The sequence below is a fragment of the Chiloscyllium plagiosum genome, unplaced genomic scaffold, assembly GCF_037043375.1.
Source record: "Chiloscyllium plagiosum isolate Xiang-an unplaced genomic scaffold, Cpla_swu_hap1 HiC_scaffold_23, whole genome shotgun sequence".
Lineage (NCBI taxonomy): Eukaryota > Metazoa > Chordata > Chondrichthyes > Orectolobiformes > Hemiscylliidae > Chiloscyllium > Chiloscyllium plagiosum.
Window position 1 is genome coordinate 9,107,762 of NW_028270161.1, and position 13,799 is coordinate 9,121,560.

At 43.7% G+C, this 13,799-nt stretch overlaps 1 protein-coding gene across 5 annotated transcripts in view; it reads left to right on the forward strand.

Moving 5' to 3' along the window:
* The first annotated feature begins 596 nt into the window (after positions 1–596).
* gata3 (GATA binding protein 3) overlaps positions 597–13,799 on the forward strand; it is a 29,059-nt gene continuing 15,856 nt past the window's right edge. For 2 of the 5 annotated variants that reach the window (XM_043714109.2, XM_087999358.1), the window contains exons 1-3: positions 9,066–9,221; positions 9,737–10,121; positions 11,379–11,918. In XM_043714109.2, coding sequence (XP_043570044.1) covers positions 9,887–10,121; positions 11,379–11,918 — 775 coding nt within the window. In that variant the 5' untranslated portion in view covers positions 9,066–9,221; positions 9,737–9,886. Of the gene's footprint in view, positions 699–2,172; positions 2,221–9,065; positions 9,222–9,736; positions 10,122–11,378; positions 11,919–13,799 lie in introns of those variants that run through there. The other 3 variants (XM_087999359.1, XM_087999360.1, XM_043714108.2) reach the window with 2 other exon arrangements.

Genomic DNA, 13,799 nt, shown 5'->3' on the forward strand with positions numbered 1-13,799 from the left:
CACACTCCCAGTGTCTGAACATGCTCCCTCAGAAAGTTTGGTGTGAATAGTCAGGTAAAATCATGCAAATACTAAGGACCGGCCCGTGTATTTCATTCACTCGTGTCTTCGTTTAAGGCAGAGTGAGATTCATGCTCGAGAGCAGGTAAGTGATGCAGAGATTACATTAAACAATCAAAAGCATCGAAGTGGATTTGGTGAGAAGGTAGATTCCGCTAATAGAACTGACAAGACTTTTCGTTCCTGGACATTTTAAACCCTGTCTTTCTGCTTTTGCAACATTGAAATGACAGTAAACAAGCAGCGTGAAATTATTTGCATTTGGAAGAGACCAGTTCTTACATCACCAACGCGTTTATAAAACGACACGTTTGCTGGGTTTTTTTCTGCACCAACAGCTTCCCCCGCCAACCCTTCCCCGCCCCCGTCTATTTGAATACCATTTAACTGTGAATTTAGTCGTTTTTCGTGGATGGTCAGTCAGCGACTTGACCTGAGCTACCTTAACAACCCGGAAGAGAACTCGAGAGGCTGGCTTTACGGCTGAATGCAGAGTTTGGTCTGATTGAAATAGCGAGTCGAGCTATAATTGCACATTGCTCGTCTGTCTGTCACGAGGCGATAAGTTTTGGGAGAGAGATCAGGAAAAAAAAACACAGCGAGTTGCTAGCGCCAGACTCCACACAAGAGCTCAAGAGGTCAGTAAATATTTATATTTTTTCAACGTCTTCCCCACGTGGAGTGAGGCCGAACTCCACAGGCACTCAAACGGAGGGATGGCATTCTTGAACAGTTCGTTAAATCGAGAATAATATAATGAGAATAAGGTCCCTGACAACTACTGAGATCGCACTGTATTCTGAGCCTCTGAGCGTCAGGAACACCCCCCCCCCCCCCTCCCTCACTTGCTGTATTGTTGCTATTTCTGTGAATTCCGTTCAGAATTAAATTGTCAGTCCAAGGTCGATTTTACAGTTTGATTCGGGAGTCAGTTCAGGATATCAATTACTTTGCAAACCAACCAAATGATGCGGTTTACACCTAAGTGGGTTTGGTTGGAATTAAGGCGCCAATACTCAAAGCTAACAGTGAAAATACGCTCAGAGTGCAATTAATCTGAGACAACACGGCATTATGCGTCTTCCATCCCCCCCCCCCCCCCCCCAACCACCCCTCCTCTAGAAAAAAAAAGCAGCGTTTGAGTAATTATGTGCGTTAGGCGAAACTCATGGGAATGAATTTCTGATTTTGACCTTCGAATTAAATCTCGTCAGAACTTCATTTGAATCCAGCAATGAATACCTTTCCCCAACATAACTGATCTCATCAATATCCATTGTCGAAATGCAGTGGGTGAAAGTAGCCTATATTTGTTCCTATTTGCTCGAAACTACTCGAATTGGGACGCTCTAGAAATTGCTCTCGTATCAAATAAATATTATACAGTACCTGCATATGAGAAAGCGGGGTAACTGCTGCGGAGTGGAGGCGGGGATTGGGGGTTAGACCACATTCTCCTGTTTTGGAAGGGACCACCATTAATGAACATTGAGGGGTGAGATAAACAAAGTTGCAGATAACAAAAAAATGCACTGTTAGAACAGCACGGGGGTAAGGAACAGCTTAATTAACTTGGCCTCTAACCTGAAAGATACAGCAAAACGCTCATAAGGCATTGACTATCGCCCGTGCTGGTGTTACTTAAAATACGAGTCATTCATTTTAACTCCATCTCGAAACTATCCTCAGATTAGAACCTCGGCAAATTGTTTTTTTTTGTGAATGATGAATATTAGAGTCTGATTGATCCTAATGGTATCCTACGGCGGAATTTATGAACCGGAATTAAATCTAATTTGGGCGGGGGGTGGTGGGGGAGATGGTTAGCAGGTAAATTGCGCTGCCTGTCGCCAAGCACGCTGTCAGCGAATGGTAAAATCCACTGCGGCTTGTTCAGGAGCCTTCCTGCTGTGTGACAATGAGACATTTTCTGTAAAATGCTCCTCATGATTGGGAGCTGCTCCGGACTGGGCCAGTGTACTCAGTAGCCCTGATGGAGCAAGAGAAACTGGAGGTTGAGGGTCACGCTGCAAGGTCGTCACCTCACAGCCGTACTGTCTCCTTGCAAACAAAAATATACTGATCAATTTCATGTTCATTTCACTCTTTCAGAAAAGCGCTCTCTACCTCCTCGTTACAGACTTGTCAGCGGGAACATCTGTAAGTGGACTTTACATTTATTCTGTATCTGCTTGTGTATGTGACTTGTCGACAATCCTCATGTGTGTGCATTTACGGATGGATTTTGGTTTCCTCGGTGTTAGAATGTGTACACATAATGTGCGGAGACAAACATGTACATTTACATGTGTGTAACTTTTGAAATATCATTCCTGAGGATAAAATAATATGGTAATGGGGCATATAGATTTGAATTTCTATCGGGGATTTCAATTTATCATCATTTAGGGCAATCGTGGTTCATCGAATTTAACAAAACGTTACTCGTTTATCTGGTTACTTTGGAAAGAATGAAGCCATTGGAATGGAAGGCAGTGTATCTGGTTATTCCCCCGCTCCCGTCTCTTTCTGAAGTCTCACACACAGCTATCTCTGCACTTCCACCTTCGACTCAGCCTTTTATCTCTCTCTCTCAGCTGCCGTTCTTCTGACATTACAGGAGTAACACTTGTGTGTGTGTGTGTGTGTGAGAGAGAGAGAGATGCTGTTTGTGAAACTGCAAACTTACTATGGCGTACAGATCAAAATAAGGGGGAAATGACTGAGCACAGACACATAACAGGTTTTTCTTCTTTGAAATTAACCCAGAACAGATAAACGATCAGTTCGCCGTGCTCCTGATCTGGCCGGCAATCTGACCGCTTATCCTTTAAATGTATAAATATTTCTGGTTAGTTTATTTTTAAAATTGGACGCTGTTAAAATGTCATCGCTAAATGACTGTCTTGGGAAACAGCAAAGAATCCCGTGAATAGACTGCGGAGTCCCAGCGCATCTGGAGAGAATGTGGAAAAAGTCTGAGACAGATACAGCTCTAAATCAAAACCACCGAAATTGCTGGCCAAAGTCAGCATTTACAGATGTTGCCAGACCTGCTGAGTTTCTTCAGCAATTTCTGCTTTTGTTTCAGATCTCCAACATCCGCAGTTCTTTTGTTTCCTGGTAGCGCGAGCTCATTGACCAGTCAAACTTTGCGATGAACCATGCAAAGTCTGCAGAATAATAGAGCGTGCACTTCTCCCTTGTCATTCGGTCGAACTTCTTAAAATTGAGGATAAATTAAAAACGGAGGGGTTGGGGGGGGGGGGGGGGGTGTTCCAGTTCTAACTGTCGGCGCTTTCATTCTCTAACCTGCTACATTAAACATACACCGTGTCACCTGTGAGAGGCGATAGGTCCTTCCGAATACTCAAGGGGGAGAACACTTGAGTTCAGAATCGACTGTCGGAGTTATCTCCGCGCAGTCATTGGCCGCTATCTCAGTATATGCCAGGTCGAGTCTTCTCCCTGACAAAGCCAGAGAGATGTGTCAATAGCTCCGACCAGCTCCCCTCCATCCCTCATTCTGTCAAAAGGAAATACAATGACGAGCTGCCCCATGACAGTAAACCGGACAACTTAAAACAAAACATCAGCTCAAATACGTATTAAGTGTTTCAGGGAAGGCGAGAGACAATGCTGGGACACAATATTAATGCCATATGTTGGGACTTAGGACGAAGTATTTGTTTTTCCGAGAATGCTCGCCTTTCAACAGAGTGTCAAGAGTTGTTCTGGACACAGGCAGCCACTAGAACAATTCTATTGTCTTTTAAGACAATATGGTGAAGAAGGAGCTGACACATTCTGGCTCCATTCTCACACAGAACGTAATTCTGCTTTTGATTTAAAGCACTTGCAAAATTGTAAATTGATTATTCTGGAAAATTGTGGAAGGTTGTGACTCAACGAGATTCTTCGCCCTCCTTGATCCAATACCAAAAAGGTACCATTGTGTGTGGGTTCGTTCAGCTTCCAGCAGGATTTCCAGACTTCTACCCAATTTCTCAGGCACTGGCTCGCCAAATTTTGAGAATAAAACTGACTTTAGCAACTCTCCCATCAGCACAATGAACATGGTCAGATCTGCTCTTTTATATCACTGATAGGACAAAGAACTGTGGCTAGATTTCCCTTTACCAACACGTTACTCAATCCAAAATCGAACTGACCTCAAAACTCCCCCTTCTTATTTCTTAAATTTACTTCTTTAGATGAGAGAGGCTGTCTTTCTCTTCGGGTTAAAAAAGCAACACGTTTTGTTTTAACAAAGAGAAACTGTTATTAGGAATCTGCGGTAAATCCAACCTAAATTGGTATTAATAGAATGCTCGCTACCTTAAGATAGAAACAAGTCGGAGTGAATCAAAGAGTGAAACTCACCGGAACTTACCAACGTGAAACCTGAAATTGACAAGTCATTGCTTTGAACGTTCACACGCACAGGGAAGGGGTTTACACACACACATAGACAAGCACATAGACTCACACAGACTGACACGCACATAGACACACACATAGTCTCACACATTCCCCCCTTACACACACAGGCATATACACAAACGCATAAACTGACACGAACACACAAACTCACACATTCCCCTCCTTATGCACACATAGACAAACGCAAGTATATGTACAGGCACATAGAGTCACACAGCTAATCACACACACACGCACATATATACGTACACGCAGGCACACGTACACAGGCTTACACAGCCATACACGCGCATATACACACAAACACATACACACGGGTGGATTCAAACGGGCACACATACACATAGACACACACATACACTCTCCCTCACACAGACAGGCACACGTGTGTACACACACAAACGCACTCACCCTGGATCCAGACGGTAACACATCATTATAGGCACATTTTCACAATATCTCGAACATTTCTTTCTCTCTGTAAAACTATGGTACAATCACCGATTAGTCATTTTGCGCTGCTCTTTTTTTTATTTCGTCTGAACATCGCGTTGATCAATTTTCTGATGAAAACGCGTTTCTCCTGTGTGTCACCCATTTAAGTATAAATCTATCAGCATGGTAACACCTTTACTCCCTCTGTAAGTGATAAATCTGATAAGAATCGAATTAACACTTAAATAAGAATGTTCTGGCGAAGTGAGGTGGACAATAAATAACAGCCTGTCCTTTGTGCCTACAGATGTCTCGTTTTCTTTAACCAAACCGTTCGCTTGTGAATGTCAGATCAGTTCTATAAATCTAGAAAATCCCTGGTTTATATCATTGGACGCTTTAGAAAGAGATGTGCCACTGAACAAATTAACGAAAGGACGCTGTAATTAAAATCCGAAAGAGAATATATGACACCCAGGGAAGGACTAACGAATTGTATGATCTCATTTTGGTTTAAAAGCTTTACATATATAAAAAAAAACTTTAAAAGAGATACTGATTATAATCTGTCAGTTATATCAATAACTGGTTTTAAAGTATTCCACCCTGTATCTTAGATGCCAACTAAGCCCATTCATTGGTTTGAACGGATCTCAGTCATTAATATAAGTTAGTCTCCATGTCTGAAGTTTTTCTTGCTAGTTAACTCTGCCTTGAGGCCAGGCTCTGTGTCCCCAGTATAACCCTGTGCGTTCGCCACGGGCTATTTATATAACTTTACCTGTACGGGGAGCGGTGATTGAACCGAATATCAGAGGAAGATTGAGACAGAAGATCAAACCCGACCGCAATCAGCACAGGGCAACTGTGAGTCGGTTAATTAAACAGTCATTTCTGACGAGTCAGGATCGGCCCGGTTTACACGTGGTCTATCTCCGCTACGGTGCCTGATCACAACCCAACAACAAACATGCTGCTCAGGCTTTACGAAAAGATCGATGTGAATCGAAGAATAATGTTCCCAAGGCGTCTTGTGTGTGTGTGTGTGTGTTTATGTGTTCTTTGGAGTGGGAGATAACACCGATAACAATTGCAGTGGCGCGCCTTTTAAAATTCAAATCAAAATGAAGCATTTCCTCCCCCCAAAAATACACAATTGTATGTTTTTTTGCGCTTAATTGTTGAAACAATGGCGCACATTAGCTCTGCTTCTGTCAATCAGTACACACCATGTAACTGGGCGGGATTTCAGAGACAGCGAAAGCATATTAACCAAAGACACACACACTCACACAAAGGTCTTCTTCAGAGACTTCTTAAAGTTATAATTGCAATGAGAGTTTAAAAAACACGGTGAAATGCAACATTTCCTGGTCGCGAGCTACCGAAATGACCAAATTTGTTTGTCTTGCCCAAATGGTGTGTGGTCGCCTCAATAAATTATGGTCCATAGATTGTAATTACAGTACCGGCTGTTCCCGTTGACATTACTCATCCATAAACCTCCCCTTTAACTACTAGGGGCTTGCTAGGCTTTACTAAGCTACTACCTGCAGCGTGAGGATGGACAGGAGGTTAAACAGATCACCCACACAATGGTCAGCATTCAGTGAGGAAGTGGTGCATTAGGGAACGGGTAGATTCACTCGTCCCGAACCCTGGGCTAGACTCGGGTTTATAATCTCCGTTTAACTTACACTCGACACACAAGGGGGCATGAGCAAGTTAACACAAACGTGACAACTTTACGTGCATTTGTTTGGCCTGTGGAGCGCTTCGCGAGATCTTTAGCTTCACTCGGTACCATTTGCTAGCCTGGGAAGGTTTCTGAAAACATGATAGAGAGGTGCGGCGGGGGATACACAAAAGATCATAATGAAAAAGAAAAGCTCACTAGTGCGAAGACCTCTTGACAAATAGAGCAGCGGTCCCTTTACTAAAACAGACCTTTGAGAGCATAGGCAGTAAAGATGCACTGTTTGTAACGATGTATCACGGGTAAAATCAACCGTGATATTAATCCCCTTCCAAATGATTATTCAAATTAATTCAAAAAGGAATGCAAAGATTTTTTTGAGAGGACAAAATGGTGACATGGTCACGCGAGTTTTGAATGATGATTTTGAAAATTGGTTGAAATAAATGGCATTTGTGAAAACATTTTTTGTTGGCTGACCGGGCCCTCTGTGCAGTGACTGAATTCGAACTGGGCGTTATTTGGATTCTCCACTCACTGTACAGTGAAGTTTACATGTCTCAGAAGGGACGGGGGGGGGGGGGGGAGCACCAGTGCATTTTCGGCTCCGAAATTGTCCCCCGTTGGTTCTTAATCAGTGAATTGCAATCTGGTCAAATGATTGTGGTTGGTTAACAAATGATGCATGTCAGAATCTCCAGATCCCGGTGCATTAAGGAGGCTTGTGGACACAAGTCAACTTTGGGAAAGTAAAATCCCACTACCCCCCCATGAAAAAAAAAGAAATCTTTGATCCAAGTGAAGAATATTCGCTCTCTGACCTAAACAAATTTATGTTATATGTTCTGTGGCATGTCGCTTCCGCTGGCCCTTCTGACTGAAATTCCCTCTTCACTGCCTCATTTCCTGGCTATTTATTCAGCTAATGACGTCACGGCAAGTGGCGTCGGCATGGCTGGCCATTTCAGTAAAATGCAGAGCATCAAAAGAACAACCTCCCATTTCCCCAATTACATACTGTCAGCCCGTGCAGCCGGCCTGGGAATTAGACTCTAAATACCAGCCCGCGGCCCTCCTATTCTGATGCAGTCAACTGGAATGATTCCCCCAGTGCTAGGCACTGCGCCTACCTGACACGATTCAATCCCGAGAGAACAGGGGGCTCCCAATCACCTGTCATTTCATATACGGACCTCCAGTGCCTTTCCCAATTTCGAAATAAAGTGATTTTCCCTCTCATTCCCGATGCCTTGATTCTGTCTGTCGCTACCTACTCCTGTTGGCGCAGTGTCCCTACCTTTAAACCAGGAGGTCTGCGTTCACCTGCTCCAGACACATGTCACAATATCTCCGCACCAGGTTGACGAGGGAGGTCTATCTCTACCCGCAGCATTTACGGCTTGGCATTCCATCTCTTCCCCACCCCCAACCCCTTCTAAGACCTTCCATCAAACTTACCTCTTTGACCAAGGTGTTGGTTACCTGCCGTAATGTCGTTTCACGTGGAGGTCTCTCTGTCGATCCTGTGCTTGACAAAGCTCCCGCCAGGCACAATAGGACGTTTATCGGCTGAAAGACGCTACATAAATGCAAGTTGCTGTCGCTCTCCCGATTTCTGACATGCAGAATCTGACCTTTCCCTTTACGGACAGTTACCTGCCATTTACAGTGCGTCTGTTCACACGTGAATTAATATTTTATTACTTTCTTCACATGTGAATGTATACTTTAGTCTTTTCGTGTCGGATCTGAATTCTCAAGGATTTTAAAGCGCCCAGATGCTGTTCATTATAAATGGAAAGATTTAAAGAGTGAACATGGTTATGCTTTCACGTACCAAATCTCTACGTGTTCGGAGTACATCTCCGATAAGAAAAAAATCCCAGCACGAACAGTCTCTTTTCTGTTTTTTTAAAAAAAGGTCTTTTAAATTAAAAATGGTCATTTTTGAATGACATTTTTGGGGAGGGGGTGTAGAGGGCGTTGGGACAATGTTACATTGCGGAAGCGGTATGATTGGCATTTGTAGTTTACCAATAAACTCTGACTTGTGCAGCCACCCCACCGTCCCCAACACGCCACAAACCTTTTCCATTAATCAACTCTGCCTCTGGAGGAGGAGACTTCCTCTGATTGTTCAAAGGGAGAGGGGAAAAAAAACCCTCCATTCGGCCCCTCCTCGTTCCAACCCTCTGACAATAGCTGCCAAGGAGTAGCCAATGGGTGGGCTTGGAGGGGGGAAGGGGGCGGGCCTTTCCTTCCACCATGGGGAGGGCCCGTGGACGGACCAATCAGGAATGGGGTTGTGTTGTGGGTGGGCGGGGCCTGAGCCCCCGGGGTGCTTGAAAGGGGGGGGGGGGGTGGTGTAGGAGGGCTGTGATTGGCCGCGAGGGGGTGGGTTGTTTTTAAGATCCGACGCGCCGTGCAGTAAGAGCCGACTGGCGCCATCCGCCAGTTCAGAGAGAATGCCTTCACTGTGAAAAAAAACCGGGACATAAACACCATCTGATCAGCTCAGGCTCCTCCAGCCCTCGCTCATGTGCGCGACTGACACAGCCTCCTGAGAGACAGCGAAGGAACAGCTAAGGTTCGTTCTGCGCTTCTTACTCGTCCTTTTGAAAACCCCCAAAATGACAGAACGAACCAGCCCATCACTTGAAAGGGCGAATGCGTTGCGGAATAGTTCATTTATTGAAAAAAAAGAATCAAATATTGCAGCACAAAACTGGAATTAAACAGCGTTAAGGCTTAAATTTAGCAGACCCTTATTGATTAGGGATTTACATGGTTAATGTTTGGTTAAAGGTGTTTAGGGGCTGTATTGGATACCAAGTGGATTCAGGCAATGGAACTAATCACTTTTTTTAATGTTCCTTCTTCAGTTAATAACTTTATTCGCATTCAGCGATGCGGGACCTTCAGTGTTCTCGGTCGTTTTAAATTAGTTTCGATTTTAGACTTACTTGTTTTTCTCTGCCCCCCCCCCCCCCCAACACTTTAGGAAGGGTCAGGTGTCAGTTTCGAATAAAGTAACCTTCGCTTTTCTCTCGTCTCTCTCTTTCTCTCTTCCACCCCCCCCCCCCACCCCACCCCACTGTACAGGTGTATGAGAAAGCAGCGCCGAAGGATCTAATTTAAGTGGATTCTGTAAACTGAAAAAAAAAGAGACTTGGAAAGGGGACCGGGACTGTAATCACAGAGAGGAACACGCCAAACGCACAATAAGGGGGTTGCGTTCGAAGGTTCACCGCAATGGAAGTGGATCAGCCTCGCTGGATGACTCACCATCATCCCGCCGTGTTGAATGGACAACATCCTGACTCTCACCACCCCGGCTTGGGGCATGGGTATGTGGACTCTGCGCCCTATCTCCCGTCCGAAGAAGTGGATGTACTTTTCAACATTGATGGCCAAGCGAATCACGTCGCATCATACTATGGAAACTCGGTCCGGGCCACCGTGCAGAGATATCCACCACCGCACCACGGTGAGAAGTTAGCAGTTTACGCGTTAACTGTCGGGCTGCATTGTGCCTGTAGCCACGCACACGTTTCAGTGTAGAAGAGCAGACGCATCAGTTTGTCTTTTGAGTGAGATTTATTTTTAAAGGCCTCCACTGATAACTTGCAAACTGACACTTCTGACAAGTTTTTTATTCGCTTTCCAACTTTATTCCAACTACTTTTGCTAATCACTGAGGATATAGAAATAAAATGAATTGTGCTGCCCTTTCTTGATCCGAACGGTCGAAATGTTTAAAAAGAGGGGCGAGTTTAGTGCGAGTTCTTCCCGGATGTAATAGTCTTTTAGTCTCTACACAAATATCCCATTCCCAAGTTTTCCAGTCGCCTGGGGATTATTCCATTTAGTGTTACTTATCGCGAAATTTGACATTTCTGAGCTTGGTCTCCCTAAATAATGTGCTTTCTTTGCGACCATTTGCAGCGTGGGCGTTCATTTCGTGACTTGTTGAATACGTTTAAATACTGTCACTTGCGGTGTTTGTCCGTGACAGGTTTAGTTGTAGCTGGGTGAAAACTGTATACATTGTAAACTGAAGGTACCTTCATGGGCTTTTATTTCTGAGTTCCCACTTTGAGTGTTTTTTTGTGTGTGGCGCGCACACCAAATATTATACAAACAACATTTTGTATCTAAAATGATATATCTGGATTTCACATTGGTCAGTTCTTCCCAAGCGAGTGATCGACCATAGTCGGTGCAGTACACTGTATAAAAGAATGCTTATGGTCAAACAGAATGCTATACAAAGTGCTTAGCTTTGTTTAAAAGGAAGCAAAATGCTTCTTTGTGTCAACTCATTGTGCTTGATTTCTTTTTTGAAAATGTAGTTAAGGATGAATTTGGGATTATTAAAACCAAGTAGTGAAAAAGGCTAATTTTAATGGAGAAAATGAGGACTGCGGATACTGGAGATCAGAGCTGAAAATGTGTTGCTAGAAAAGCGCAGCAGGTCAGGCAGCATCCAAGGAGCAGGAGAATCGACGTTTCGGACATGAGCCCTTCTTCAGGTATTCCTGAAGAAGGGCTCATGCCCGAAACGTCGATTCTCCTGCTCCGTGACTAATTTTAATATAAACTATCAAAAGCTAAACCATTTATAGGTGTTAGAATTGAAAAAGAAGTTGCTAAACTTGGAATTGTGCTGTCAATGATATGTCAGTTTAGGGGTTTGGGTGAAATGCTATGTTTACTGATCCGCAATTTTATTTTGTCATTTTAGGGAGTCAGGTTTGCCGCCCTCCTCTGCTTCATGGCTCTCTGTCCTGGCTTGATGGAGGAAAAGCCCTGGCCTCCCATCATAATGCTTCTCCGTGGAATCTGAGTGCATTCAGCAAGGCTCCACTCCACCACAGCTCCCCAGGAGCTCTTTCTGTCTACCCTCCATCCTCATCAGCCTCCCTGTCAGCAGGACACTCCAGCCCTCACCTCTTCACCTTCCCTCCTACCCCTCCCAAGGATGTCTCCCCTGACCCAACCATCTCCACCCCTGGGTCAACCAGTTCCAGCCGCCAGGAAGACAAGGAGTGCATCAAGTACCAGGTGTCCCTGGCTGAGGGCATGAAGTTAGAGACAGGATCCTCTCACCCCAGAAGCAGCATGGCATTAGGAGGGTGCTCATCCTCAGCCCATCACCCTCTGGCCTCTTACCCACCTTACGTCCCTGAATACAGTTCCAGCCTCTTCCAATCTGGCAGCCTGCTAGGAGGATCTCCCCCGGGCTTTCCTTCCAAATCAAGACCAAAAGCACGTTCCAGCACAGGTAAGCTTTACTCTGTTTCTTACCGAACAAGACATCTAGCTATGTGGTGCTCACAGAAACATCTGGAGGCACTGTGAAATCAAGCTTACTATATCAAATTGATCAACTTTCTTGCATGCTTATCACGTAGAAATCAGTTGCTATTTAGTTAGATAATTATGAGTTAGATATTAATCCAGAATTATTTAAGTTAATGTGAACTCATGATTGGAAGAACAAGTGTTTAACCATTGGAAAAGGGTGCACAAACAGATGTCAATTGCTTAGAAAGCTACACTGGCGTGATTCAATAAATGCATGCAATGTGTAAAATACCTGCCACTTTAAGGGACCTAAAGTCCCAATCTGACTTACATTTGAATTAAACTGATTTTTTTTAACCAATTGAAAATTTCCTTTGAATTTGTAACAAGTAAACCATTACACTCACCAATAGGGGTTAGTGTTCGCTTACAATTAAAAGGAAATAGGGCACATTTGCAATAATACAAATCATCCTGTGATTATATCATTATTAGTAATAAAACCTAGAAAGGAACAATCTTGTTCTGAATAGCTCGAAGTTGAATCCTAAAATTCCTCCAAATACTTCCACAAATGCACACACGAAAACTTATGCACATGTAAATACTAAACTATTTTAGTGTGGAATACAATAATGAATATTATTGTATTGATCCAACTTTCAAACCTCAACACTGGAAATAAATAAGCTATCTGTGCTAAAATCAAGTCACACCTCCCATTTCCTGATTGAGCAGCACAGGTATAGTCAATCACAGATTGGTTGTCAATTGTAATGGGCGCTCAGATGTCAGTTTGTTACTCGACCAACCTGAAGACTTTGAAACAGAAACAACGTCTTTCCCATTAAACTTTGCACCTTGCTAAAAAAAAACAAAACCGCAGCCGGTGATTTTTAGCAAGCCTATTCTGTGATGTGCCTTTTTACTGCTGGATTTAATCTAGTGCTGGTTTTGCTGTGAGCCAGCGATCCTGGTGATTTCGATCGGTCTTCCCTGAACTCTATCCGCGGAGCAGTTAATGGGACTGGGACAAGCAGACTGGCCCTTTTCGGGTTTCTGTGTTTTAGCTAATCCAATTATTTTCAGACTGATGCACGCGACAGTTTCATTGTTTATCCAGAGCTGTGAACTTTAATAGATTCCGCCTGCTACAGGCACAGGCCAAACTGCAAAGCAGTTAAAGAAAGAGAGGGAGAGGTGGATGTGGGTTGGTGGGGGGAAGACTTATACAACTATTAACTGCCATACTGTCGGTGATTGAATAATCAACTGAGCCTCAGATCATGCAGGCGGCTATTGACACTTGCTGTAATTAAGGCAGGAACCAGACATTCAGAGTGAAAGAACAAAGTAGAAAAATGAGCATTTATGGGCGAAATTGAATGCTACATGTCTTCATTAAGACCTCTACTCGTTAAGTAATAACGCGTTATGCAATGGGTATAGAAACCACAGTAGATCCCACAGAAGAACATAGAAGTGGTTTTTCTGTTCAGCAACTTTTTTTTAGGTATTGTTATTTCTTTAGCGATATGAGGAGTTTATCAAAACACGAATTGGAACAATGTTTCAGAGCGTTGACCGGAGGGTGTCACCAACATGTTCTTCAACAGTCCTACAATGGACGTTGCTGGGATAACTGTGAGATTAATATCTATTTGTCTGGGAGATTAGATCCTGGGGCTAATTTATTGAAAATGACTTGCATCAGCAGCATTTCTACAAAGCCGTTCTTGTAGTGTTGTATGTGGCAGCAGACAGGCGTAAGTTGATACACGCTAGGAGAGAAAAAAACATGTTTAAAAATAGGTCACTTTTGTCCTCAGTCTGATGTATTTTTTTTCACAGTGCTTAT